Source organism: Lepidochelys kempii, chromosome 2 (assembly GCF_965140265.1).
Source record: "Lepidochelys kempii isolate rLepKem1 chromosome 2, rLepKem1.hap2, whole genome shotgun sequence".
Taxonomy (NCBI): domain Eukaryota; kingdom Metazoa; phylum Chordata; order Testudines; family Cheloniidae; genus Lepidochelys; species Lepidochelys kempii.
Window position 1 is genome coordinate 91,159,091 of NC_133257.1, and position 22,542 is coordinate 91,181,632.

General features: G+C 42.3%; 1 protein-coding gene across 3 annotated transcripts in view; it reads left to right on the forward strand.

Moving 5' to 3' along the window:
- The window catches only part of GNAL (G protein subunit alpha L), a 314,144-nt gene that overhangs the window by 213,326 nt on the left and 78,276 nt on the right, over positions 1-22,542 (forward strand). For all 3 annotated transcript variants that reach the window (XM_073331612.1, XM_073331614.1, XM_073331613.1), the window contains exon 5: positions 3,110-3,207. In XM_073331612.1, coding sequence (XP_073187713.1) covers positions 3,110-3,207 — 98 coding nt within the window. The remainder of the gene's footprint in view (positions 1-3,109; positions 3,208-22,542) is intronic.

Genomic DNA, 22,542 nt, shown 5'->3' on the forward strand with positions numbered 1-22,542 from the left:
AATGTACTTAGTTACAACAGCAAAAACCCCAACAACAATAACAAAGCTTTAAAATTCCATGGGTCAGAGTTAAAGTTATTTTGTTACAATGAAATGCATATTTCATCACACTGGCTAAGAATAATATGTTTGTTTATTATTTGGGAAGAGTAAGATTTATGCTCTTAATTACAAGGACTTGTGTTTTTATAGATGATGTGATAGGTAAATACCTTGTAATTTAGCAATCTTAACTGTTACTTTTTCTAACAGGTTGGGGGGTGTGTGTGTGGTTTTTTTGTTTTGGTTTGTAATAGAACTAACGTTCCCTGTTCTAACAACAAGTTCTGGAGTGGGATACAAAAGCTTTTAAACAGCATACAGCAACAGTACACAATAGGTTTTTAGGGCAGGAAGGGAAAGATAATGCCGTCTCCAAACAAAACTGCAGTGTGAAATTTAGGTAGACAAAATGTAATTTTGTGAAGTGAATTTTGCCCAGCTTAGTAGGGCCAGGACATAAAATCATAGATGTGTTCTTGTGGAAAGTGTCATGGACTCTTTAATTCACATAAAAGATAAGAGTCTTGGTTTTTACATGTCTTCCAGAATGTAGTTTCTGACAGCAAAGAGCTACCTTCCACTATAATGGGAAACTGTTGCTTTACTTCTGTCTCAGAGGGAAGACCATAGGCTTCTGTATCATCAACACTTTTTCTCAGGTTTCCGCATGAGCTTCTACAAAAGGTCCAGTAGTGAATTTACATGAGGGACCTTCCTAGTTGTGTTTTTTGCCTTTTTTGGCGGAGCTGGGCTCTTATTTACCCAAGACAATGGAGCCAAAGTACCCTCAAGTGCCTCCAAACACAGAGAGCATCACTTGTCTTTTATAACTGCTCTCTATACTTTTAGGAGTAGGTGTGTTTGGGTTAGTTTGGTTTCAGGGTGGTTTTCTTAATTATGGCATAGTCCTAGATATGAAGTACTTCCTAGGTTCCCCAGAATCTGAGGCCAGAGTCTTTTGAATAAAGCAGTGGTTCTGAACCAGTGGTATGCAGAGGTCTTCCAGGAGTTACATCAACACATTTAGATATTTGCCTAGTTTTACAACAGGCTACATAAAAAGCACTAGCGAACTAAACTAAAGTAAAATATCATACAGACAATGACTTGTTTATACTGATCCATACACTATACCAGCAGTTCTCAAACTGTGGGCAAGTTTGTTTTAATGGGGTCGCCAGGGCCAGTGTTAGACTCGATGCAGTCCAGGGCAGAAAACTTAAGCCTGAGTTTTTCAGTGAGGTGAAACTTGAGGTACGCAAGAAAAATCAGACTCCTGAAAGGAGTACAGGAGTGTGGAAAGGGTTGAGAACCACTGGAATAAAGGGTCCAATTTGGGGGGTAGTAGCTAGAAGCTAACTTTCAGGGCTTTCTTTGCTAGGCTGCTAAAAGCAAGAAACAAGCTGTCCTTCAAAGCAAAAAATAAATTTTGGTGCTTTAACATTGCCATATTCATGCTACTATGGAGTTGTGTGCTCAGTTGTTTGGTGTTGAGGTTTCCTTATAATTTTAAGAGTCAGTTCCAACTCATCTTTGATTTTCTGAGAGGATCTGCTATTCAAATTCCATTGTGTCAGCAAATCTGATTTCTTACTTGGAAATTTGTCTTCTGCCACTGGGGTACACCAACCTGGTTTCAACACTTTTTAATGTTTCTTTTGGCCACATGGGGAAGTTAGGCTGGATCAGTTTATTAATACTTACTTTGCAAATAGACAAGTGCTCTTTTGGAGAAGTAGTGAAAGGCTAGATGATATAAAATTCTTGAAACCAATTGATAGATTGTATGCAGTATAAGGTGGGTCAAAAGCTGGCTAGATTGTCGGGCTCAACGGGTAGTGATCAATGGCTCCATGTCTAGTTGGCAGCTGGTATCAAGTGGAGTGCCCCAAGGGTCGGTCCTGGGGCCGGTTTTGTTCAATATCTTCATAAATGATCTGGAGGATGGTGTGGATTGCACTCTCAGCAAATTTGCGGATGATACTAAACTGGGAGGAGTGGTAGATACGCTGGAGGGGAGGGATAGGATACAGAAGGACCTAGACAAATTGGAGGATTGGGCCAAAAGAAATCTGATGAGGTTCAATAAGGATAAGTGCAGGGTCCTGCACTTAGGACGGAAGAACCCAATGCACAGCTACAGACTAGGGACCGAATGGCTAGGCAGCAGTTCTGCGGAAAAGGACCTAGGGGTGACAGTGGACGAGAAGCTGGATATGAGTCAGCAGTGTGCCCTTGTTGCCAAGAAGGCCAATGGCATTTTGGGATGTATAAGTAGGGGCATAGCGAGCAGATCGAGGGACGTGATCGTTCCCCTCTATTCGACATTGGTGAGGCCTCATCTGGAGTACTGTGTCCAGTTTTGGGCCCCACACTTCAAGAAGGATGTGGATAAGTTGGAGAGAGTCCAGCGAAGGGCAACAAAAATGATTAGGGGTCTGGAACACATGAGTTATGAGGAGAGGCTGAGGGAGCTGGGATTGTTTAGCCTGCAGAAGAGAAGAATGAGGGGGGATTTGATAGCTGCTTTCAACTACCTGAAAGGGGGTTCCAAAGAGGATGGCTCTAAACTGTTCTCAGTGGTAGCAGATGACAGAACGAGGAGTAATGGTCTCAAGTTGCAGTGGGGGAGGTTTAGATTGGATATTAGGAAAAACTTTTTCACTAAGAGGGTGGTGAAACACTGGAATGCGTTACCTAGGGAGGTGGTAGAATCTCCTTCCTTAGAGGTTTTTAAGGTCAGGCTTTACAAAGCCCTGGCTGGGATGATTTAACTGGGAATTGGTCCTGCTTCGAGCAGGGGGTTGGACTAGATGACCTTCTGGGGTCCCTTCCAACCCTGATATTCTATGATTCTATGTGAAAGTACTCAACAGTCCAAACTAGTTTTTCTGAGACTTTGACTTCACTAATAATAATTCACCTTTTCTTCTTCAAATGTATAGTTTTTCATGTTGCAACCATTTTAAAACATGAAGATTTGAGGAGGGAAGAACCATTGTGTTTCTTTTTAATTAAAACAAAACCTGAGAAATTTTCTCTTATTTGTCACATTTCCAATTTTCAGGAATTCTTTGAACATGCAAAAAAGCTCTGGGATGATGAAGGAGTAAAGGCATGCTTCGAGAGGTCAAACGAATACCAACTGATTGACTGTGCACAGTAGTAAGTGTTTATTTTTGTGTAATTAATACCCAAGAATGTAATGGATTATAAGTCTGAAAAAGATATTTATATTTGCAAGATTTGGGAGTTTGTGATCCACCAAACAACATTCTAATTTCTTACATATACAAAATATGCACAGCAAGAGTAATGATGGTTTTACTGTGTTGCTCAGTTACTAGACAGCTACACATTTTGCTGGTGCTATTCAACCGCTGAGGAAGGCTAAAGTAAAAGAAAAAGTTAGTGAGTCAAATAATTTTAAGTAACAGCTGTCTGTTTTGTTTCAATTACAGTAAGTAATTAGATTATTTTAAGAGAAAACACTTCTGAATTTTTATTTTGGATTACTCTGTATTTGAACATTTTAAGCATCAAGCCACATAGTAGTGAGATTTTTGAGATTTTTCTCAAAAGCAATGTAAACCTACATTGCTATTGTGTTTCTTCAGTATATTCAACAAACAAACAATAGCTGACCGTTCTTCTAAGAAACTAGCCAGTTTATCTTCTCAAGGGCTACATCAAGTCAATCAGTAAAAGTGTTAACACAAGTAACAATCCCCAAAAGGATTCACTTGATAGGATATGATTTACACAGAGTTCCAGTGGAAATGTTTGTATGTGAGGATGTGGAGATGAAAATCCCAAACAGATTATGACACATAGCACACCCCTCCCTCTCTTTTAATCAAAAAGGAAATAGTTCACCAGTATGCTAAAGCTACAACACTTGACAGTCACCAGAAATAATAACCCAGCTCTGAATTAGACTTTGACCAAAAATATATATTTTGATGTGAATTGCTGTTGCCAGAAATTTTGCCTTGAGAGTTGCTTCGTGATTTAGGGTTTTTGAAGAGCAGGCTCTGTAGATCAGCCTGACTGATAATTATGGTCAGCAGCAAGATCACAGGTCCACTGCAAAACTGAGAGTACTGTTTTTCTGTTCTCTCTACTCCCCTGTTTGGACTCCAGCAGAGAAACAAGAACACAAAGAAAACTCATTCCCTCACTTTTGCCATAAACTGGCAGCTCAGTGCCATTGGGTCATTTCTGCCATAGACGCAAACATAGACACATTTACACATGACAGTGTGGTGGAATTTTATATGGGTAGAAAGGAGGTCAGTGGGCATAGTTAGCCACAATTTGGGCATTCCTCGTTTACCTTGTGTAATCAGTTCATAGCCAGATTGACTGGAAATATCATTATTTAACTGAAAGCGGTGATTCTTGAATGATGCAACAAACTCTGCAAAAGACCCTAAATTTGTGATTTCTGTCAATTTTTTTCTCTATGGTACAGATTTGGTCTGTGCTGATTGAAGTGTCCAGCATACAGACAAATCCTACATATCTTTGCCAGTCCTGTTTGGGGAAAGGGGTAGGATGCAACGGAACAGCATGAAAAAAGTAAATTATTCCATTGTAATATTAATGGAAGTATGTTTATGTGAGCGTAAAGAAGCCTCAAATGGAAATTTTGGCATGTGGGAAAAGACTTATGCTCCAAATCTTATGTACAGAAAGGAAATGAAAGTGACAAAATGGGATTGGGGTCAATTCCGATATCTCAAAATGTTAAATTAAACTTCGCATTTTTCTAAAAGAATGTAAAGAATAAGAGGGTTTTCTTTTCTACATGCCGTGTCCCCTATCGCCTCCAATTGATCATTTATTTTTTGAGATAATCACCAAGAGTTTAACAATCTCAGTTAAAGAGAGAGTACTATGCATTAGTTTATCTAATCCAAATAGTGCGAGACAGAACTACTATTAAATTTGGTAATTTAGGATAGCTTTATTTGTTACAATTCTGAATATAGTGCTTAGAACGTATATAACGTTTTACATCTTCAAAGGGTTTCACAAACACTAATTAATACTTAAAATACCATGTGAAGCAAGTAAGTTTTTGGTTGAGTAAATGGAAGGAAAGTTGTCAGGTGACTTCGCCGAGGCTTCAAAAGAAGTTAGGGTCAGAGTAGATATTGGAACTCATGAATTCCGGTTTCCTACTTCTGTGCTTCACACACACAGCTTTCTATCGGGAAAGATTATACTGCTGCTTAAAAATAGGTTAACATACTCTTATTTTGGGGGACAGATTGAAAATATTTCTGGCTTTAACCTGCTCCCCAAAACAGTCACTTGTCACTACTACACAGAAGCATTGGTACAATAATGATGTAGTCAATGGATGGGTAATTCTTGCTTTTTGTTTTATCTATTTATATGTTATGTACTATATGATGACAGCAGCTACTTCATGTAGAAATGTGTACCTCCATTCCAGAAGCTGACATAATTTAGAACAGTAGAGTTATCTTGTTTCTTCTAAACTGAAGAATATAATATTTGATATGGAGATATACCTATCTCATAGAGCTGGAAGGGACTTTGAAAGGCCATCGAGTCCAGTCCCCTGCCTTCATGGCAGGACCAAGTACTGTCCCTTATTTTTGCCCCAGATCCCTAAATGGCCCCCTCAAGGATTGAACTCACAATCCTGGGTTTAGCAGGCCAATGCTCAAACCACTGAGCTATCCCTCTGTGCCCCCTGCTTGCGTCTGTGTAACACCAACAGACCCCAGTCATGGGGATTGAACCTGAGACCTCTGGAGCTTAGTGTAATATTAAAAGTAAGTTTGAAATATTACTGGAAAAGATACACATATTTTTCTCTATACATGGACAAAAGGCTTTGTACACAAGTACTAACTTTATGTCTAAGGAGGACTGAATGGAATTCACTTTTGGAGCACACTAATAGTTTTTCTTTATTTTGCAAAAAAAAAAAGAGTAATGTTGAATGGCAATAGCTGTCTTCCCCTTCAGTCATCCTCAAGCTCCCAGGGGTTGAGCAAGCCACATTCACCATGTTTTCATCTTGTCCTCACTTGATGAGCAAGCATCCCAGAGCAACAGTTGAACCCCGATCTTCTAGATGGGAATGCAGACAGTGTGTGATCTGTGGGCCACCAGTCCTCTCTCCATTTTAAAAAAACTTCTTTTTTAAGACAGTTATTAGATTACAAGATGGGTGGGATGTCTTTATAAAAATTGTTGAATATTATGAAATTAATTATAAATAAAATCCAAGTTAAAATACTTTAATTTGGCTGCAGTTCAGAAGCTTCAGCAAGTTTAAAACTACATTTTAAAAGCTTAGCTTATTTAATTTAATTTAATTTTTTTGAGAAGTATTAACGTTATCCTGCTGGTACCAGAGGCCACAGAAACCAGCATAGAAATAGGGGCCTCATTCTCATTTACACTCATTTACGTAAATTTGTGTTCACTGTAAGGCTGCTTTACACTACCAGACTGGTGTAAAAGGTCCTTAATGTAAATGACATCAAGCTCTGAGTGTCTATTTATTTTAGTTTTTCTCCCATAACACCCTCTGTTACCTGAACTTTGTTTAAACGAGTGTCACATTAATACATACCATGGAATTTATGAGAAATGGAAAAACTGTGACCAAGCAGGCTATTTCGCTTGAGGTCTGACAGCTCTAGATGTATCATAAAGCAAAGATTTGAATTTTTCTATCCCTACCTACAAAGTTATACAATATAGTTATACCCCATACTGAGAAAAAGTATTTCACCGCTACAAGACAGGTGTTTTTGTATTTTTTTTTTTTAAATAAAATACAGCAAGTTTAGTGTTTTGTGAAATGCACTTCACAGAACCAGAAGTGTATTCTTTACTCTGGCTTCTATTTTTCCTCTTTCTTTCTGGGCTAAAATACTTTATCAACTTTTTTTAATAAATAAATCTCCTTAATTTTTATACTTTTCACAAATGTAAGAGGCACTGCACACAAGAGATTAAAATATGGTTCTGAGAGTGCAAGAACCTCATTCATTTATTTTTCCTTTAAATTCCACTTCTCTTATCTAGATTTTGGCAGTGTCATGTACAAAACCAGCCTATTGACAATGAAAGAGTTGGGGAATCATAGTACTGGAGATTAAGTGAACACTGAAGTGTATTTTTGGGTACTCTAATACAGTGGTTCTCAACTAGGGATATGTGTACTGCTGGGTTTACGCAGAGGTTTTCCAGGGGGTACATCAACTCTTCTAGATATTTGGCTAGTTTTACAACAGGCTACATAAAAAGCTCTAGTGAAGTCAGTACAAACTGAAATTTCATACAGACAATGACTTGTTTATACTGCTCTATATACTATGCACGGAAATGTAAGTACAATATTTATATTCCCGTTGATTTATTTTATAATGTTATGGTAAAAATTAGAAAGTAAGCAATTTTTCAGTAATAGTGTGCAGTGACACCTTTGTATTTTTATGTCTGATTTTGTAAGCAAGCAGGTTTTAACTGAGGTATAACTTAGGATATGCAAGACAAATCAGACTCCTGAAAGGGGTACAGTAGTCTGGAAAGGTTGAGGCCAACTGCTTTAATACTCTGGAAATTTAAATCCCTTGAGAGAAGCACAGGGCTATGATTTAATGCTGCCCAGGTGCTGCCTAGAGCATAGGCAGTGTACTAGGCAATAATGTTGATTATTAAAAATTTCACTCCATAGCTGGTCACATGAAACAGACTTCTGAAAAATGATTACAACCCCAGTTTTAACTACTTTATAAATTACATTGTTTCTTCATGATTGCCATCTCTCACTACATGACAAACTTTAACTATGTGCCTAGAAGGGCTTTGTAAAGTATAGTCTTCTATGAATCCAGAACTCCTCAAAATAAATGATGATTCAGTTATAAAGGGGGAAAAAACCCAGGTCAGATCGCAGTTTGTAGAACTGATTAAGTGTCCCTAACAGTTAGGAGCGTGTTAAAGTAAATGGATTTATGGAAACCATGAGGTGTTGAGCTCCCTTTTATTTGTTAAGAGCATACCACGAATACAGTTAAGCTGATAATGATTGATTGATGCTGTTTGACTGCTCAGTGGTGCATGTGAAAGCTGTTTCTGGTGAACAAGTGTGCATGTCACAAACCAACCTGCACCTACACACTCCCATCATATTTCAGTGCTAACTGACAGCATTCTTAGCAATCCCAGCAGAGAAACCAATGATTTTAGCTGTCAGAGACTGAACTGTTCTCTTCACCTTTTAAAAATAGGGTTGAGGTAGGCAATGTAGAAAGACTAAGGCTTTGACTACACTATACAGCTTTTAGCGACACAGCTGTGTCGCTAAAAGTCAGGCAGTGTAAACGCGGTTTGTCATCACTTTTGTCGACAAAATATCTTTACCCCCTATGAACAGGGTTCGCGTTACCAAGAGGAGAGCGCTCCTGCCAACAATGAGCCATTTACACTCCCACGTGTCGCGGTAAAACTTTTGTCTTTCGAGGGGGGGAGGGTAAAGCACCAGTGAATGACAAAAGTTTTGTCGTTCAGTTGGCAGTGTAGACAAAGCCTTAATTTGATAACTACCCAAGGTGTACCAGTTCTTTGGGTAAACAAAGGTCTTTAGTGCTATCAGTGCATACCCTTTTGAAGTACTCAAGCACCAATGAAAAATCTAAAAACATTTTGAAATATGGCTTTATCCTAGTAAAACATTATATATGAGAGCACTAATTTGAGTGACTAATTTGAAAGAAATAATTTATTCCATAAATTTTAACTTTTTTATTTCTGTAACATCCACAAGCCGTATAAAATTTTCTTACGTTTGTTCATTATTCAAAATTACTAATGTTTGTGAGATATTTTAATTCTTTGGATTGATCTCGAACCATTTGCTACAAGTATTAATTATTCTGTATTCAAAACTTGGCTAGGTTGGTTAGTTCTGATTGACTGATCATCACTTATTTTTGTGTTCCCTGGCTGAGTGAGGTTAACTCTGATAATCAGAAATAAGGCTTAAAGATGCCATTGGGGCTTTGACTCTCTCAGGTAAACATAGGAGTTTAAAGAGTAGGAAAATAGATAAGCAGGATTAGTCAATTAAAACCTTTTTTCTTTCTGGGTCACACAGACTTTGCTCAAGGCCTCGTTCCTAGAAAAAATTTAGGCTACTGTAAGATTTATTGGATGGTTTCAGTGTTTAAATTTAATTTGGTCTCATTGCATTCTTACAAAATAACTGTGTGTAAGTGGGTGGTCGTAGCTGTGGAAAATGCATTCTGGCTCATTTAATTGCCTCTGTTCTGGGACTTGGGGAAGATTTAGGGAACCCTGTCCCCTGCTTTGTCAACCAGGATTCTATCCGATATGAAATATGCCACTTCTGGTATGCTCAAGTATGCAAGCCTAAAATCGGCTTTCTACAAATATTTGTGCTCGTAAAGCTTGATTTTTCAAGTGTTCAGAAAAGCAAACACAAGCTTGGCCAAAGCAAATTTATTTTTATATTTGAGCTAATATACATGGAAAAAACACATATCCAGTTTTTTCTTCGCAGTTGCTCTCTCTTTGAGAATGGGGTTTCACTAGCCTCCTGAGTTGGCTGTTTTGTCAAAGTTTGTTGGACTACAATTACCTGCCGCATCTTCTCTCAATGTTGTTCTTTTCTGAGATCAGCCCGCTGGAACACTTCTTCTTTGCACTGGGAAAGTGTCTCCATCCTGCTTCAGCTTCTCCAAGCAAGGCCCGCTTGCTTAGCTGATGGGACCAAGCTGTTGGCAGACTCGCTCATCTCCTGTCTAAGTCTAGCATCTGAATTCCTGCATTTATCCCAGTACTAGATAGGATAACTATAGAAAAGTTCTTCTTTGAATGATTGTCCACATGCGTTCCACTTCATGATTGGATACTTTGAGCCAACAGTGCCCATTGGTGCTGTGCCTGCACCTTAGGTATCCTCGTGCCCCTACCACTACCCAAGGGCATATAATCCAGAGGCCAACCATCCTTCAGTTCCTTCTTACTGCCTGTGGCTGTGAAACAGTATCCTTGGCTGTATCAACTTCTCTTACACTCTGTGCAACTGAAATTATTTTTGTTTGTATTGTGACAAAGCTACAACCTTGTCTCAGTGGGTTCCGCTCTTCCTGGCAGATTACAGTAGCCCCAGAGGCTCACTGTGACCCTCCATGAAGCCCTTCTCTCTCTAGAGGCAAGGGTCACAGCCTTCTGAGCCATTTTCATCATAAGCCAGCAAGGGAGGTGAGGAGAAGCTATCCTCCCTCATACAGTTTCTGTTGTCTCCCAGTCTAAGTGATTAGTTGGGGAAGTGAGGGGGGAGCCCGGGCCCGCCCTCTACTCCGGGCTCCAGCCCAGGGACCCTGATAGTAGCAGCTCTTGGTAGCTGACTTTTTGGAAACAGGACAAGTACGATTCCCTGGGCCACTTCCCCACAGCAGCCCCCACTTCCTCAATATCTATATCATCCTTACCTGAGGGCCTCCTTTCTTGTGCCTGATAAGGTTTGTACTGCTCTGTTTCTCTAGCAGTGTGGCTTCCTCCTACAGCTCCTGACACACACACCCTCACCTGACTAAGTGGGAGGCTTTTAACTAGTTTCAGCCAGCCGCTGATTGGCTTCAGGTGTCCCAATCAACCTAGCTGTCTCCACTACTTTCTGGAAGGATCTTAATTGGCCCCAGGTGTCTTGATTAACCTGGAGCAACTGCCATTTGGTTACCATGGTAACAGGGATTTGTTTAGGCATATCTGTACATTGATGATTGGCTCATTCAATCATGCATCATGTGAACATCTCCATTCATATGATCCTACAACTTTTCTCTACCCTGGGTCTCCGCGTGATCAGAGATAATATTAGTGCTGACCCAAAAAATAGAGTTTACAGGGCCAGTGCTGGATTCCACAACAGCAAGAGCTTATCTGCCACAAGACAGATTCAGTACCATGGTAGACCTCATCAGCCCAGCTGCAGGTTCACCCTCCAACATCTATAAGACACTGCTCAGACTTCTGAGTCACGTGGCCTGCTGCACTAATGATACACAGCATGCCAGATTTCACCTATGTTGCATTCAAGGGGAGTTGAAATCTGAATATCTCTCAAACAGATATCATATGGACATAAGGGTACAGGTACATTCTCCAGGTAAGCAAAGGGATATCATTTTCTCTACCTCTTGATAACTGATTGTTCTGCACTCAGCCAGGAAAGTCATCTGGATCACCTTCAACTCAAGGTCTATGGACCACTGAAGAGATTAACCTTGGCATAAACATCCTGGAGCTGAAAGTTATTCAGCTAGCCTGCACAGCATTTCTCCCCATTCTAAGTGGACTGACAGTCCAGGTCATGACAGACAACACAACAGCAAAGTTTTAGATCAGCAGACAGGGAGGAGAATGTTCATCTACCCCTTTGTCAAGAAGCTGTTTGCCTATGGAACTAGTCTGTTCGTAACCAGATCATAACAGTAGCTCTGTATCTGCCAGGTTTGCAGAATGTCCTAGTTTACTGGATCAGCAGGCAATTAACATCTGACTACAAATGGATTGTCAAAGACTCCATCCTGCAGAGTATCCTCCACAGATGGAGTCACTCAAAAGTCGATCTATTCACCACAGACAAAAATGCAAAGTGTCAGATGTTCTACTCAAGATGGGAGTCTGAGCCCAGGTTCTCTGTCAGATGCTTTCCTCATCTTGTGGACTCCAGAGATAACATATGCCTTCCCACCAATCCCATTAGTACCAAGGGTCCTAAAGAAACGCTGACCGGACTCAGCGGTAATAATCATACTAGCACCAGCTTGGCCCAGACAGTTCTGGTACTCCAACCTAATGAACCTGTCAGCACAACCCCTGATAACATTACCTGTCTTACCGACATGATCTCCAAGAGAGAAGGGCAGATTGTACATCGGGACCCAGCATCATTGCCCCTCACAATATGGATGCTGGCTGGTAAAATAGCATTGAAAGAAGCTGCTCTGCTAAGGTCTGAATATGTTAGTATGAAGTGCAAAGGACTCTCCTAGGCTGACCTATGGAGTGAAATGTAAGAGATGCTCTGTTTGGGCAGCACAGCCCAATCTGTCTTCTCTAGACATTCTGATTTCTGTTATTCTGGACAACCAGTTATCCAGAAAGAACTCATGGCTATCAATCAGCTCTCTAAGGATGTGCTTAGGAGCAATAACAACTCACCATCCCCCCCATACAGGATCACATCATATTTTCCCATCCCACAGTTGCTAGTTTCCTCAAGGGCTTTATTCATGTTTCCCCTAGTCCAGGTGCCTTCTCACTCCTGGGATCTTAATATAGTCTTAGCTAGGTTAATGCAGTGATGCCCAAACTTCTGTTGTCCCCCTGCTTACCGGTAATGGACTCTGTCTGCACCCCACCCCCTCCATTACTGCACAGTTGGCTCAGCAGAGGAGGTTGGGCTGAAAGTGGAGCTGGGGGCAGAACTAGGGATGGGGGTGCGGGGTGTAAATTTTTTGGCCCTAGGGCCACATCAGGTACAGAAACTGTATGGAGGGCCAGGTAGGGAAGGCTGGGGGAGCTATGCATCCCCAAACAGCAAGGTATGGCCTGGCCCCTGCCCCCATTCCAGCCCCCTGGAACTCCCACCCCCATCCAACCCCCCCTGCTCCCCATCCCTGACTGCCCCCCCGGGAACCGTGCATCCTATCCAAACACCCCTGCTCTCTGCCCCCTGACCATCTCCCAGGATGCCCGTCCCCTATCCAATCCCGCCTGCTCCCCACCCCCTGACCAGCCTCCTCGGGCCCCCCCGCCCCCTATCCAACCCTCCCTGCTCTCCCCACCCCACGTTACCTGTGGGGTGAGGGAAGGGAGGCTCAGTCCTTTCCCTGTGCGTTTCCCCTGCTCATTTGGCTGCTCTCCCTGGCAGTCAGGCAAGGCTCTCTCCCTGTCTGGGCTTGGCTGCTGGGGGCAGGGGCCAAGCATGCTGGAGGTGGAGGGGGGCCCTGGTTTGCTCTGCCCCTGTCCCCAAAGGCAGGGCCCAGGCCCCTTGACCACTCCCCTGCAAACTTCCCTGCTCCTTGCCTCCCGCCTCAGAACTCCCCCTGACCGCGCAGCCCTGGAGCACCGGGTCTGGCCGCGCTATAGCCTGGCCGGAGCTACAGCCACGCTGCCCAGGTGCTGGGGGAACTGTGACTGCGAGGGAAGCAGGGAGAGAGCAGATGTGGCCGGCGGGCCGGAGTTTGCCCTACTCTGAGCTAGAGGCAGATCTGGCCTGGGGGCAGAGAGGGAATGATGTCAGAGCTGGGTTGGGGCAGAGCAGAGGGCAGAGTGGAGTTGTGGCTGGGGGCAGAGCAGGGGACGGAGTACAGCTGCAGCTGGAGGCAGAAAGGAACTGGGTGGCGCTCCCTCTCTGCCCCCTCGAATGTTCTTCTTCGAGCAGTGTCCCTGTGGGTGCTCCACTTCAGGTGTCTGTGTGCCCCTGCACCTCTAATTGGAGATTTTTGGTAGCAGTGTCCCGTTGAGCCTGGGCATGTGCTCTCCCTCCCTCCTGGTCTGCCTCGAGGCTATTTAGCACCAGGAACTCCCCTCACTTCCTTCTGTACTGCCTTTGACTGAATGAGCAGGTTTCTCTTCCTTATCTGTGTCATTAGTATAAGTCTTACTTGTTTTGTTACCTTTGTTCTCCCTAAAAGTACTCAGGCTAGTGTTTTGTTTTATTTTATTTTATTCCTTTGGTAGAAAAAGGAAAAGAACTTCACTTTCCTTCCCTGTCTGGGGGCATTTCTCCCCCCCCCCAGGCATCTAGTAGACTCATAATTATTTTCTTTTTCAGTTTAAAAAAAAAAAGTAAAGACGATGTTCTTCTGCATATTCCTACTTGCTAGAGGATGACAACCCCCTGCCCAGGGGCTTGCCTGGCTCTCTCTGCTCCAAGAGGTACCTCTCCTGCCAGGAGTCAGTTCCTGTAATGGCCAGACACTCACTGTTCCTGGGAGACCCTCACAGACGTGATTAAATAAATTTGTTAGTCTCTAAGGTGGCACAATTCCTCCTTTTCTTTTCACAGAAGTGCTTTACCTCCACACCTAAAACTGCAGCCTCACAGGAGCTGGGAGCTGAAGTAAAAATTCCTCCCTATAGAGAAAACACTTCAATCTGCAGGGAGCTCCGGTGCGTGTTGATCCCGGATCATCCCCGGAGCCTTCACTTCAAAAGGGGTCAAGAAAAAGAAGAAGAAGCCACCAACAGACTCCGCCTGGAAAGGCTCCTCTGAGCAACTGGCCAGCCAGAGGGGTGTTACCCAGTGCGGCCACCTCGGTAGGACAATACCAGCAGAGGCACCTCCTGCTGTGAGCTCAGCTCTCTGGAAGCTGAAACCTGAGAAGCAGCTTCCTGCTGTGAGCTCTGCTCTGAGCTCTGCTCTCCACACCAACAAGGGGCTTCTGTAAGCTCTGTGCTGCTCTGAGTTCTACTCTGGGCAGCTACTGCTCGGAGAGGGCACAGTTACCGTACCATCTCTGAAAGAGCAGCACAGAGAAGCCCTGCTGTCAGCTCTGCTTCCGCACCAGGACACCAGAGGCTTCCACCCTCATGCTCTGAGGCAATGGTACCGTCCCCTAAGGAGAGGGGACAGTTATCATACCATCTCTAAAAGAGTGGCACAGAGAAACCCTTTGGTACCAGATGCAACAAAACTCCCATTTAGGAAGTGTTCTGCACCTTCCCAACCATTGATACCGACTACAGACACTCCTCCGTGGTTCTGGATGAGCCCATGGTAACACAGGTACTCTGATACTCTGGAAACCTGTGGCCTCGGTACCCAGGAAGAGACAATTACCATACCGTCTCTTAAAAAAAAAAAAAAAGGCACCAACTTTTTGTACTGGGAAAAACTCTCATTTAGGGAGTGCTCTGTCCAACTATCGGTACTGACAATGTACCACGGACCCTCCTCTGTGGTACCAAATGAACCCATGGTACTGCATGAGCTCTGGTACCCTAGAGACCTGAGGAAGAACCCCATTACTTGGTACCAGGACCCCGATATCGAGCACATCCCGGCACCCAGAATCACTCTTAGCACTGGGCAGTATACTGCCAATACCCCAGTCAGCAGCACCCTTACCTACTGACGAATCTGACACTGGCCAGGAGGAGATCATTCCCTGGCCCCTCAAGGTGGTCCACCACCACACTACAGGGGTCAGCCCCAATTCCATCATGCCAACCGCCCGTGCCTGCCTTCCTTGCCTCTCCCTCCCAAGGCCATATTGTAACTCTTCGGGTATATACACATACGGCGCGACCGTCTCTGGTGTCTCTCAGGGAGAGTCCCCCAGATGGTTTGCTACAGCCTGGCACCTGAGCCAGGGCAGGAGAGCACCTAAGCCAGGACAGGAGAAAACTTTTTCAGAACAGGAAAGAAGGGGGAAGGGGAAAAAAAGAGAGAGGGGAAAAAAAAAACACCTGAAGAGGAAGCTACCTCTTCAGCACACTTCTCCTCATCTCTTCCAGATGAGTCTGTGCTGCCCACCCCTCATCACTAGGTGAAGATTTAAGAACTTTCTAGATCTTACCAAGAGGTTGGCAGATGAGCTGCAGATTCCCTTACAGGAGGTGGCAGATACACATCACAAGTTGGTGGAAATTCTGCACACTACCTTTTCATCTAGAACTGTCCTCCCAATTAATGAGTTGATTCTAGATCCTACCAAAATCATCTGGCAGAGCCAGCCTCCATCGCACCAACCAGAAACAGTGTAGAAACAGAACAGTGTAAACAGAACAGAAACAATGTAAACAAAAACAACCCTACATCTCTACCCAAAGAGGCAGGCTTTGTTTTCAACATCTGCAACCCAACTCCATCCTAGTGGATGTGGTTAATGCATGAAGCAAGCAACATAATGCCAAGTCAACTCCATATGATCAGGCTTCGCAAGATGATGTATTCATCAACAACATTATTGTTTAGAGTCATAAATTACCAAACTGTCATGGCCAAAACAATTTTGTTAATCTTGGGAAACCCAGGATGTTTCTGAAACATTACTGGAAACACACAAAGAACAGATTCAGACCATTCTTAGAGAAGGTCAGTTAATAGCCAGACCGGTCCTAGAGACACCTCTGGATGTAGCTGTTACAGCTGCCCGCCCAGTCTCCATAGACAGTGGTACTGAGGTGGGTTGTGGTTTTGTTTTGTTTTTTGTTTGCTACACCTCTCCAGATTGCCCAAAGAGCTACAGACTTCCAATTTGAAGGGCCAAACTCTTTGCGGAGAAGACAGATTTTCTCTACACATCCTGAAGGATTCTCGGACCACATTACACTCCTTAGGAATCTACACTGTGGAACAGAAGAGGAGATATACCTCTCAACCACACCACAGATCACAGTCTTCTCAATACTCACCATCTCTGTGTTGTTATGAGCCACAGTATAAGAGGCCCAGGGCTCAAAAGTGAGAAGAGTCTGCACCCCAGTCCATGACCTCTCAAACTGCCTCTTATAAACACTTTGATGAGCTGGTTGTGGGCCTGTACAATGATACCTTACAGCATCAGCTGCCATCTATACACCTGTCACGCCACTCAGAAGTCACCTCACCTTACCTTACTTCACAGCGGTTAGGACCAGCTCTAGAGCAAAGAGATTGATTTCTAGCCCTGAACTTACAGCGTGCCTACTTCCATATCTCAATACAACCATCGTACAGGAGATTTCCTACTGCTTACCTTTGGTACAGGATCATTATAGGTACAGACTGCTCCACACAGGGTAGTCTCCAAGGTTCACTTCATTGTAGTGGCATACTAACCCCGGTACAGTGGCTGGACTTTATCACACCAACCTGCTGCAGTACAAATGAGAGCGCTCCTCTTACTACCCACATTCACCACCCTGATATGCTGGGGAGCTCCCCTACACAACAACAAGGTTCAGGACAAATGGCCTTCCACAGAAATGACCTTCCATATCACTCTTTTGGGGCTAGGAGCTGTCTGGAGTGCCTGTGCACAAACTCTGCCTTTCATCAAAAACAACACACAAAGGTTATGATAGACTTAATGTGACCTGTATGTTTTGTATAAACTGTCAAGGAGCTGCCAGATCTCCCTCCCTCTGCAAGACAGCATTCAAACTTCGGAATTGATGCACCCATCACAATGTGCTCATCTCAGCTGTCTGTCTACAAGGGATAACCAACAGTCTCAGTTGGAATTTTCTCACGACAATGAGTGTATACTGAATTCACAGGTGCTTCAAGATATAGCCACCCTTTGGGGAAACATTCACTGGCAGTTGCTCTCATCTTCCCAACGGACAGGGCCCACTTGTATGTCTTTTCCCAGATTCCTACCCTGTCCAAGATTCTGCTGAAAATTCAACAAAACAAAGCGAGAGTTATTGTGATTCTCCCTCTTGACTATGACAAGTCTGGCTCCCTTACCTGACGCAGATGGCAATTTGCCCTCTTGTTCCTCTGACATCAGCCCATTCCTCATCTGCTCTCTCCAAACAATGGGCTGACCCTTCACCCCAACCCATGGGTCCTCTGCCTCCAGGCTTGGATCTTTCTTTGTTCCAAGGCTTAGAAGCAGAATGCTCTGACAAGCTGAAACACATGTTGCAACACAACCACTAGTTGACCACTCCACATACATATCTACAAAATGGAAACGACTCCAAGTTTGTTCCATTCCAAATGGACAGACCCAATGTCATCTTTCCTCCCTCTGATTTTGCACTACATTTTAGACTCTCACTCAGCTCCCTTAAGGTACATCTCATGGCAAAAATGGCTTCCCACTTGGAGTTTGCTCAACCACTAATGAATAGACTCTTTAAGGGCATTGGGACTCTCTTTCCCCCTTGTGACACCACCCGCTCCAGCCTGGGACTTGAATCTAGTTCTTAGGGCTTGGAGTAGACCTCCCTCTGAGTCGAGGGCAACTTGTTCTCTCTTACACCTGTCCATGACCACAGCATTTCTAATTGTCATCACCTCAGCTAGGCACATAGGAGAAGTAGTGGCCCTGATAGCACACCCATCATTCATGGCCTTTGTCTTTAAAAACCAAAACAAAACTAAAAACAAAACAAAAACCTCTAAGGCCATATCCCAAGTTTCTCCCTACTTTTTCTGCACTTTCTATATAAATCAACAGATCCATCTGCCTGTTTTTTCCCAAAACCACATTGTGACAACTGGGAGACAGTTGTGCATATGCTAGATATTAGAAGGACATTAGCATTCTACTTGGACTAACGACTAACGACTTCAGAAAATCCCCTAAACTCTTCCTTTCGTCCACAGAAAGATCCAAAAGTTCTGTGGTATCTCCTCAAAGACTATCCAAATGGGTCTCTAGTTGCATTAATCACTTAGCAAGGGCACAACTTGCTTCCGTCCATACGCACTCCATGAGATCAGTTCCTACCTCAATCTCATTCCATAGGGATACCCCTATCTCCCCAATCTATAGAGCAATGATTGGGGCCTCTGTCCGTACTTTCACAGAACATTATGCGGTCACTGAAGATTTGGCCGCTGACACCATCTTCTACTCCACAGTACTCTCTGTAGTAAAAGACTCCGCTCCGAAGTTCCAGTCTCCATTGGTGGGTACTGCTCCGGAGTCACCTAAAGTGGAGCACTCATAGGGACAGTACTCGAAGAAGAAGAGGAAGTTACTCACCTTGTGCAGTAACAATGGTTCTTCGAGATGTGTGTCCCTATGGGTGCTCCACAACCCGCCCTCCTTCCCTCTACTTCGGAGTTCTCTATAGGGCTCTGGGGTAGAGAAGGAAGTGAGGGGGGTTCGCCCGTGCAGTGCTAAATAGCCTCAAGGCAGACCACGAGGGAGGGAGAGCACATGCGTGTGCTCAATGGGACACTGCTACCAAAAATCTCCGATTAGAGGTGCAGGGGTACACAGACACCTAAAGTGGAGCACCAATAGGGGGACACATCTCGAAGAGCCATCATTACTGCACAAGGTGAGTAACTTCCTCTTTCTCCATGCCCCCCTAGGTGGGCGTGCCCCACAGTTTTGCGGACCACTGAGTTAATGGGTCCTCCCTTTGAGCCCCTAGCAATGTGCCCACAGTACCATCTATTTATGAAAATGGCCTTTTTATTAGCAATAACAGAAGTCAAAAGGGTAGGGAAAATTCAGACTCTTATTGCTGGTCCACCTTACACAGTGGTCCATAAGAATAAAGTGACCCTGAGGCCTCAACCTGAATTCATACCAAAGGTTGTTTTAGACTTCAATTTCAGTCAGGTGATTCATCTGCCATACCAATCTCTTAAGTTTGCTCCAACCCCACCTCTGACCTAGGAGATCACATCTTGCAGGTCACCAGAAGTGGAAATCCATGTGGACAGTCACTTGAAGAGAGAAACACAGTTACTGTAAGGTAGTAAATGTTCTTTTCTAATTTCCAGTTATAGACATTTTAGCTGTCAAATCCTGAATGTGACAATGTGTGATAAAGACCCCTAATGAGAGAGGCTTCACCAAACAGGAGAAGAGAATACTTTATTCAGGTTCCTAATGCAAAATGTGGCATTTAGTTGTGAAGGCCAGCATTTGAAACAAAGGCCAGAAGTACTTCCTTTGTTTAATGGAGAGCCCTGAGTACATACCATTTGTAACTATTCCTGTGGCTTCTAAATATGACTGTAACAATCTATGTGCCCAGACTCCATGCAAGTAGCTAACAGTTCAGAAACTGGGATAGAACGCTGCTAAGAAGGAACTGGGTAACAAGGTAACTTATAGTCCTTGGTACCCCAAGAACCATCACAGGAACTCAATAACATGGTTTCAGAAACTCATCTATCCTGGAGATTAGAATATGCTAAAATCATGTTTGCAAAAATCTGTATTTGAAAATGGTTGTCAAATACAAGTTCTGGTTTCATTGTTAACTACACTAGTTACTTTCATACTACCTTAGTGTTATTGTGTTGACATGGCCAAAGAACTCAGCTGACTGGAGGCTTCAAAATGCTTGTTGATGAGACAGGTGCTCCCTGGAATAAAGCTGCCAAAATTATCTCTTTTATGTGAGTGTGGGAATTGAGGGAAAGCTGGCAAGAGTGATTACTGGAGGTACACAAGAGGAGAAGAGTCCCTCTGCATACTGGTCAAGGAAATTCTGCTCAAACCTTTTTAGTATACATTAAAACATAGTTCTGACTTGTATATTTTCAACTGCAATATAATGTGAACATGGTCTGAGTGTCCATAACATTTCTGTTTTTAAAATCAGCCTTTCATTAGTTTACTGATACCAAAAGTTCTGAGCCAATTACAAACTATTATTTTGGTTTGCTTTTTACCTTTTAAAAAAAAAGTGCTTAAACCATATTTTAGGAGGAAAATTCACCCAAATGGAGACTGTGTATGATACAATAAATTAAACTGTTGAATTATAAGTCAGGGGGAAAATGTTAATAGAAACAGCCACTCACTCTTAACTTGGTAGCCTGTTATTAAATATAAGTCATAAAAATACTTTTTATATCTGAAAGAAATTATTGATTTATTAATGCAGCAACATTTTGTGTTAAAAGCTGGGATCCTGGTTTCACTAAATTACTGTAAGTGATATGTAAAAACTAGAATAACACAGTTTTCTCCCCTGAAAGGCACTCTTCTTGTTTTTACATAAACAAACCACTCTGATGATTACAAAGATTTTTTTTTCATGGCTGGACACATGGTGATAGGGTAATTTTCCAATTATAAAAACTCAATATGTGGAGGAGAAATAAATCTTGTTTGACCACTTAATGAGCAAATTCTTTCCACTTAACTGTATTTTCAAAACAAAACAGAAAACTTATGACACCAGTAAAACACTGTTTAAAGATGGGAAAATAGAGGTGGGTCAGGAATATAGAATAATAACTTCATCCACACTGATGATTCTTTTGGTACAAAGGGGTTTACTATCACAGCTTCTAGAACAAAAGGATTGGTGTATATTTTTGGCTGTTAACCAACAACTAGACCAGTCTCTTGAAAGACCGCTGATGAGGGAGTTATAAATCAAGCGTGTAGTATTTTCCTGATAATGATTTTGTTTCATGTCACTGCAGAGGTTCAGGAGTAATTTTAGTTAGATATTAATTTTGCATTTGCTCCACCTAGGTAAAAAAGTAACACTTACTACTTGTCTTTGAATTAATTCAGTTTAATAAAGTTTCTTTTGAATCTTTTAAAAATTTATTTGAAAAAATGTTCTCCCTGTTCACCTGTTCATGTTTAGAAGGGCTTTTTGGGGGAGACCTGAAAGCAAAACCACCAAACCTACTGACACCCATCCATATTTTCCCTCTGCTCTCTGCATGCACACCTTTCTGCTTCTTGCTGCCTACACTAGCAACAAAAATGTAAAACTGACTAGACACAAAGTAAACTGAAAAAGTAGAAAAATATAAAATATTCTCTAATCTCAGTTATATAATTGAAGTCTTATTTAGAATAATAGGTACAAAATTTTAAGATGGTAATGTTATTTTCAAGTTAATTGTGCCCCTTTAAAAAATGAAAATAAAGAGATGTGTATTTGAATTTAGACTTTTTTCATGCATAGGAGCATAGTAATTGCTGGTGTTTTTCATGAGTTTAACATGCTAAAATATGTTGCTGTAAAGAAAGTATGAAGCTTTCTCTTAGTAGTTGAGAGTATTTTTATAATTTTAACCTTACTGCTTGTAGCAACATTTGGACCCACTTCCCTACCCCTCCATTCCAAAAAAGTTGGCAGAGCAGGTTAAACATGGACTTCCTCACTCAGACTTATTAGCTTAATCATGAAGTAGTTTCTTGGTTTGTTTAAATATTATTGCCATTCTAGACTATTGTGCTGTTTATACTGTTACTAATCCAGATTCGTTATTGTCAGAGCTGATTTATTGTCCTGAGATTCATCTAAGGCCATTAACTAAAGAAAATAGTCATTAAGTATGGATTAGAATTAATTTTTCTAATTCTAAAGATAAGGATGAAGTGTAAAACAGCATGCTTAACCTTATTTTAAGGTTGTTTTTAATAAGTTTGTCATCTTTATTAAAATTATGGAATCACAGTAGTAACTCCATCATTGAAAGATGATTTCAGTCAAAAGTCAACTCTCATTCTACCTGGAAAAAAAGAGTTCTTTTCTGTCTGATGGAGAATATTTTTTGAAAGTGTGAGATTAATCACAAGAGATGCTTTAAAGTTACAATTTCATAATTATTTTTAAAGTTTTTCACTCATAAGCCACCAAATGTTTAAAATAAAATGCTACTGTATATGCAGTGTAGTACTATATAAGTAATATATATTACTTAACAACCTTACTTAACATCCTGGTATAATCTGGAGGGCAAAAAGTCTTTCATTTCCCTCAATGTATGAGCTACTTACATCTCTGATCACCCTGCCTTACCAAGTTTACCCT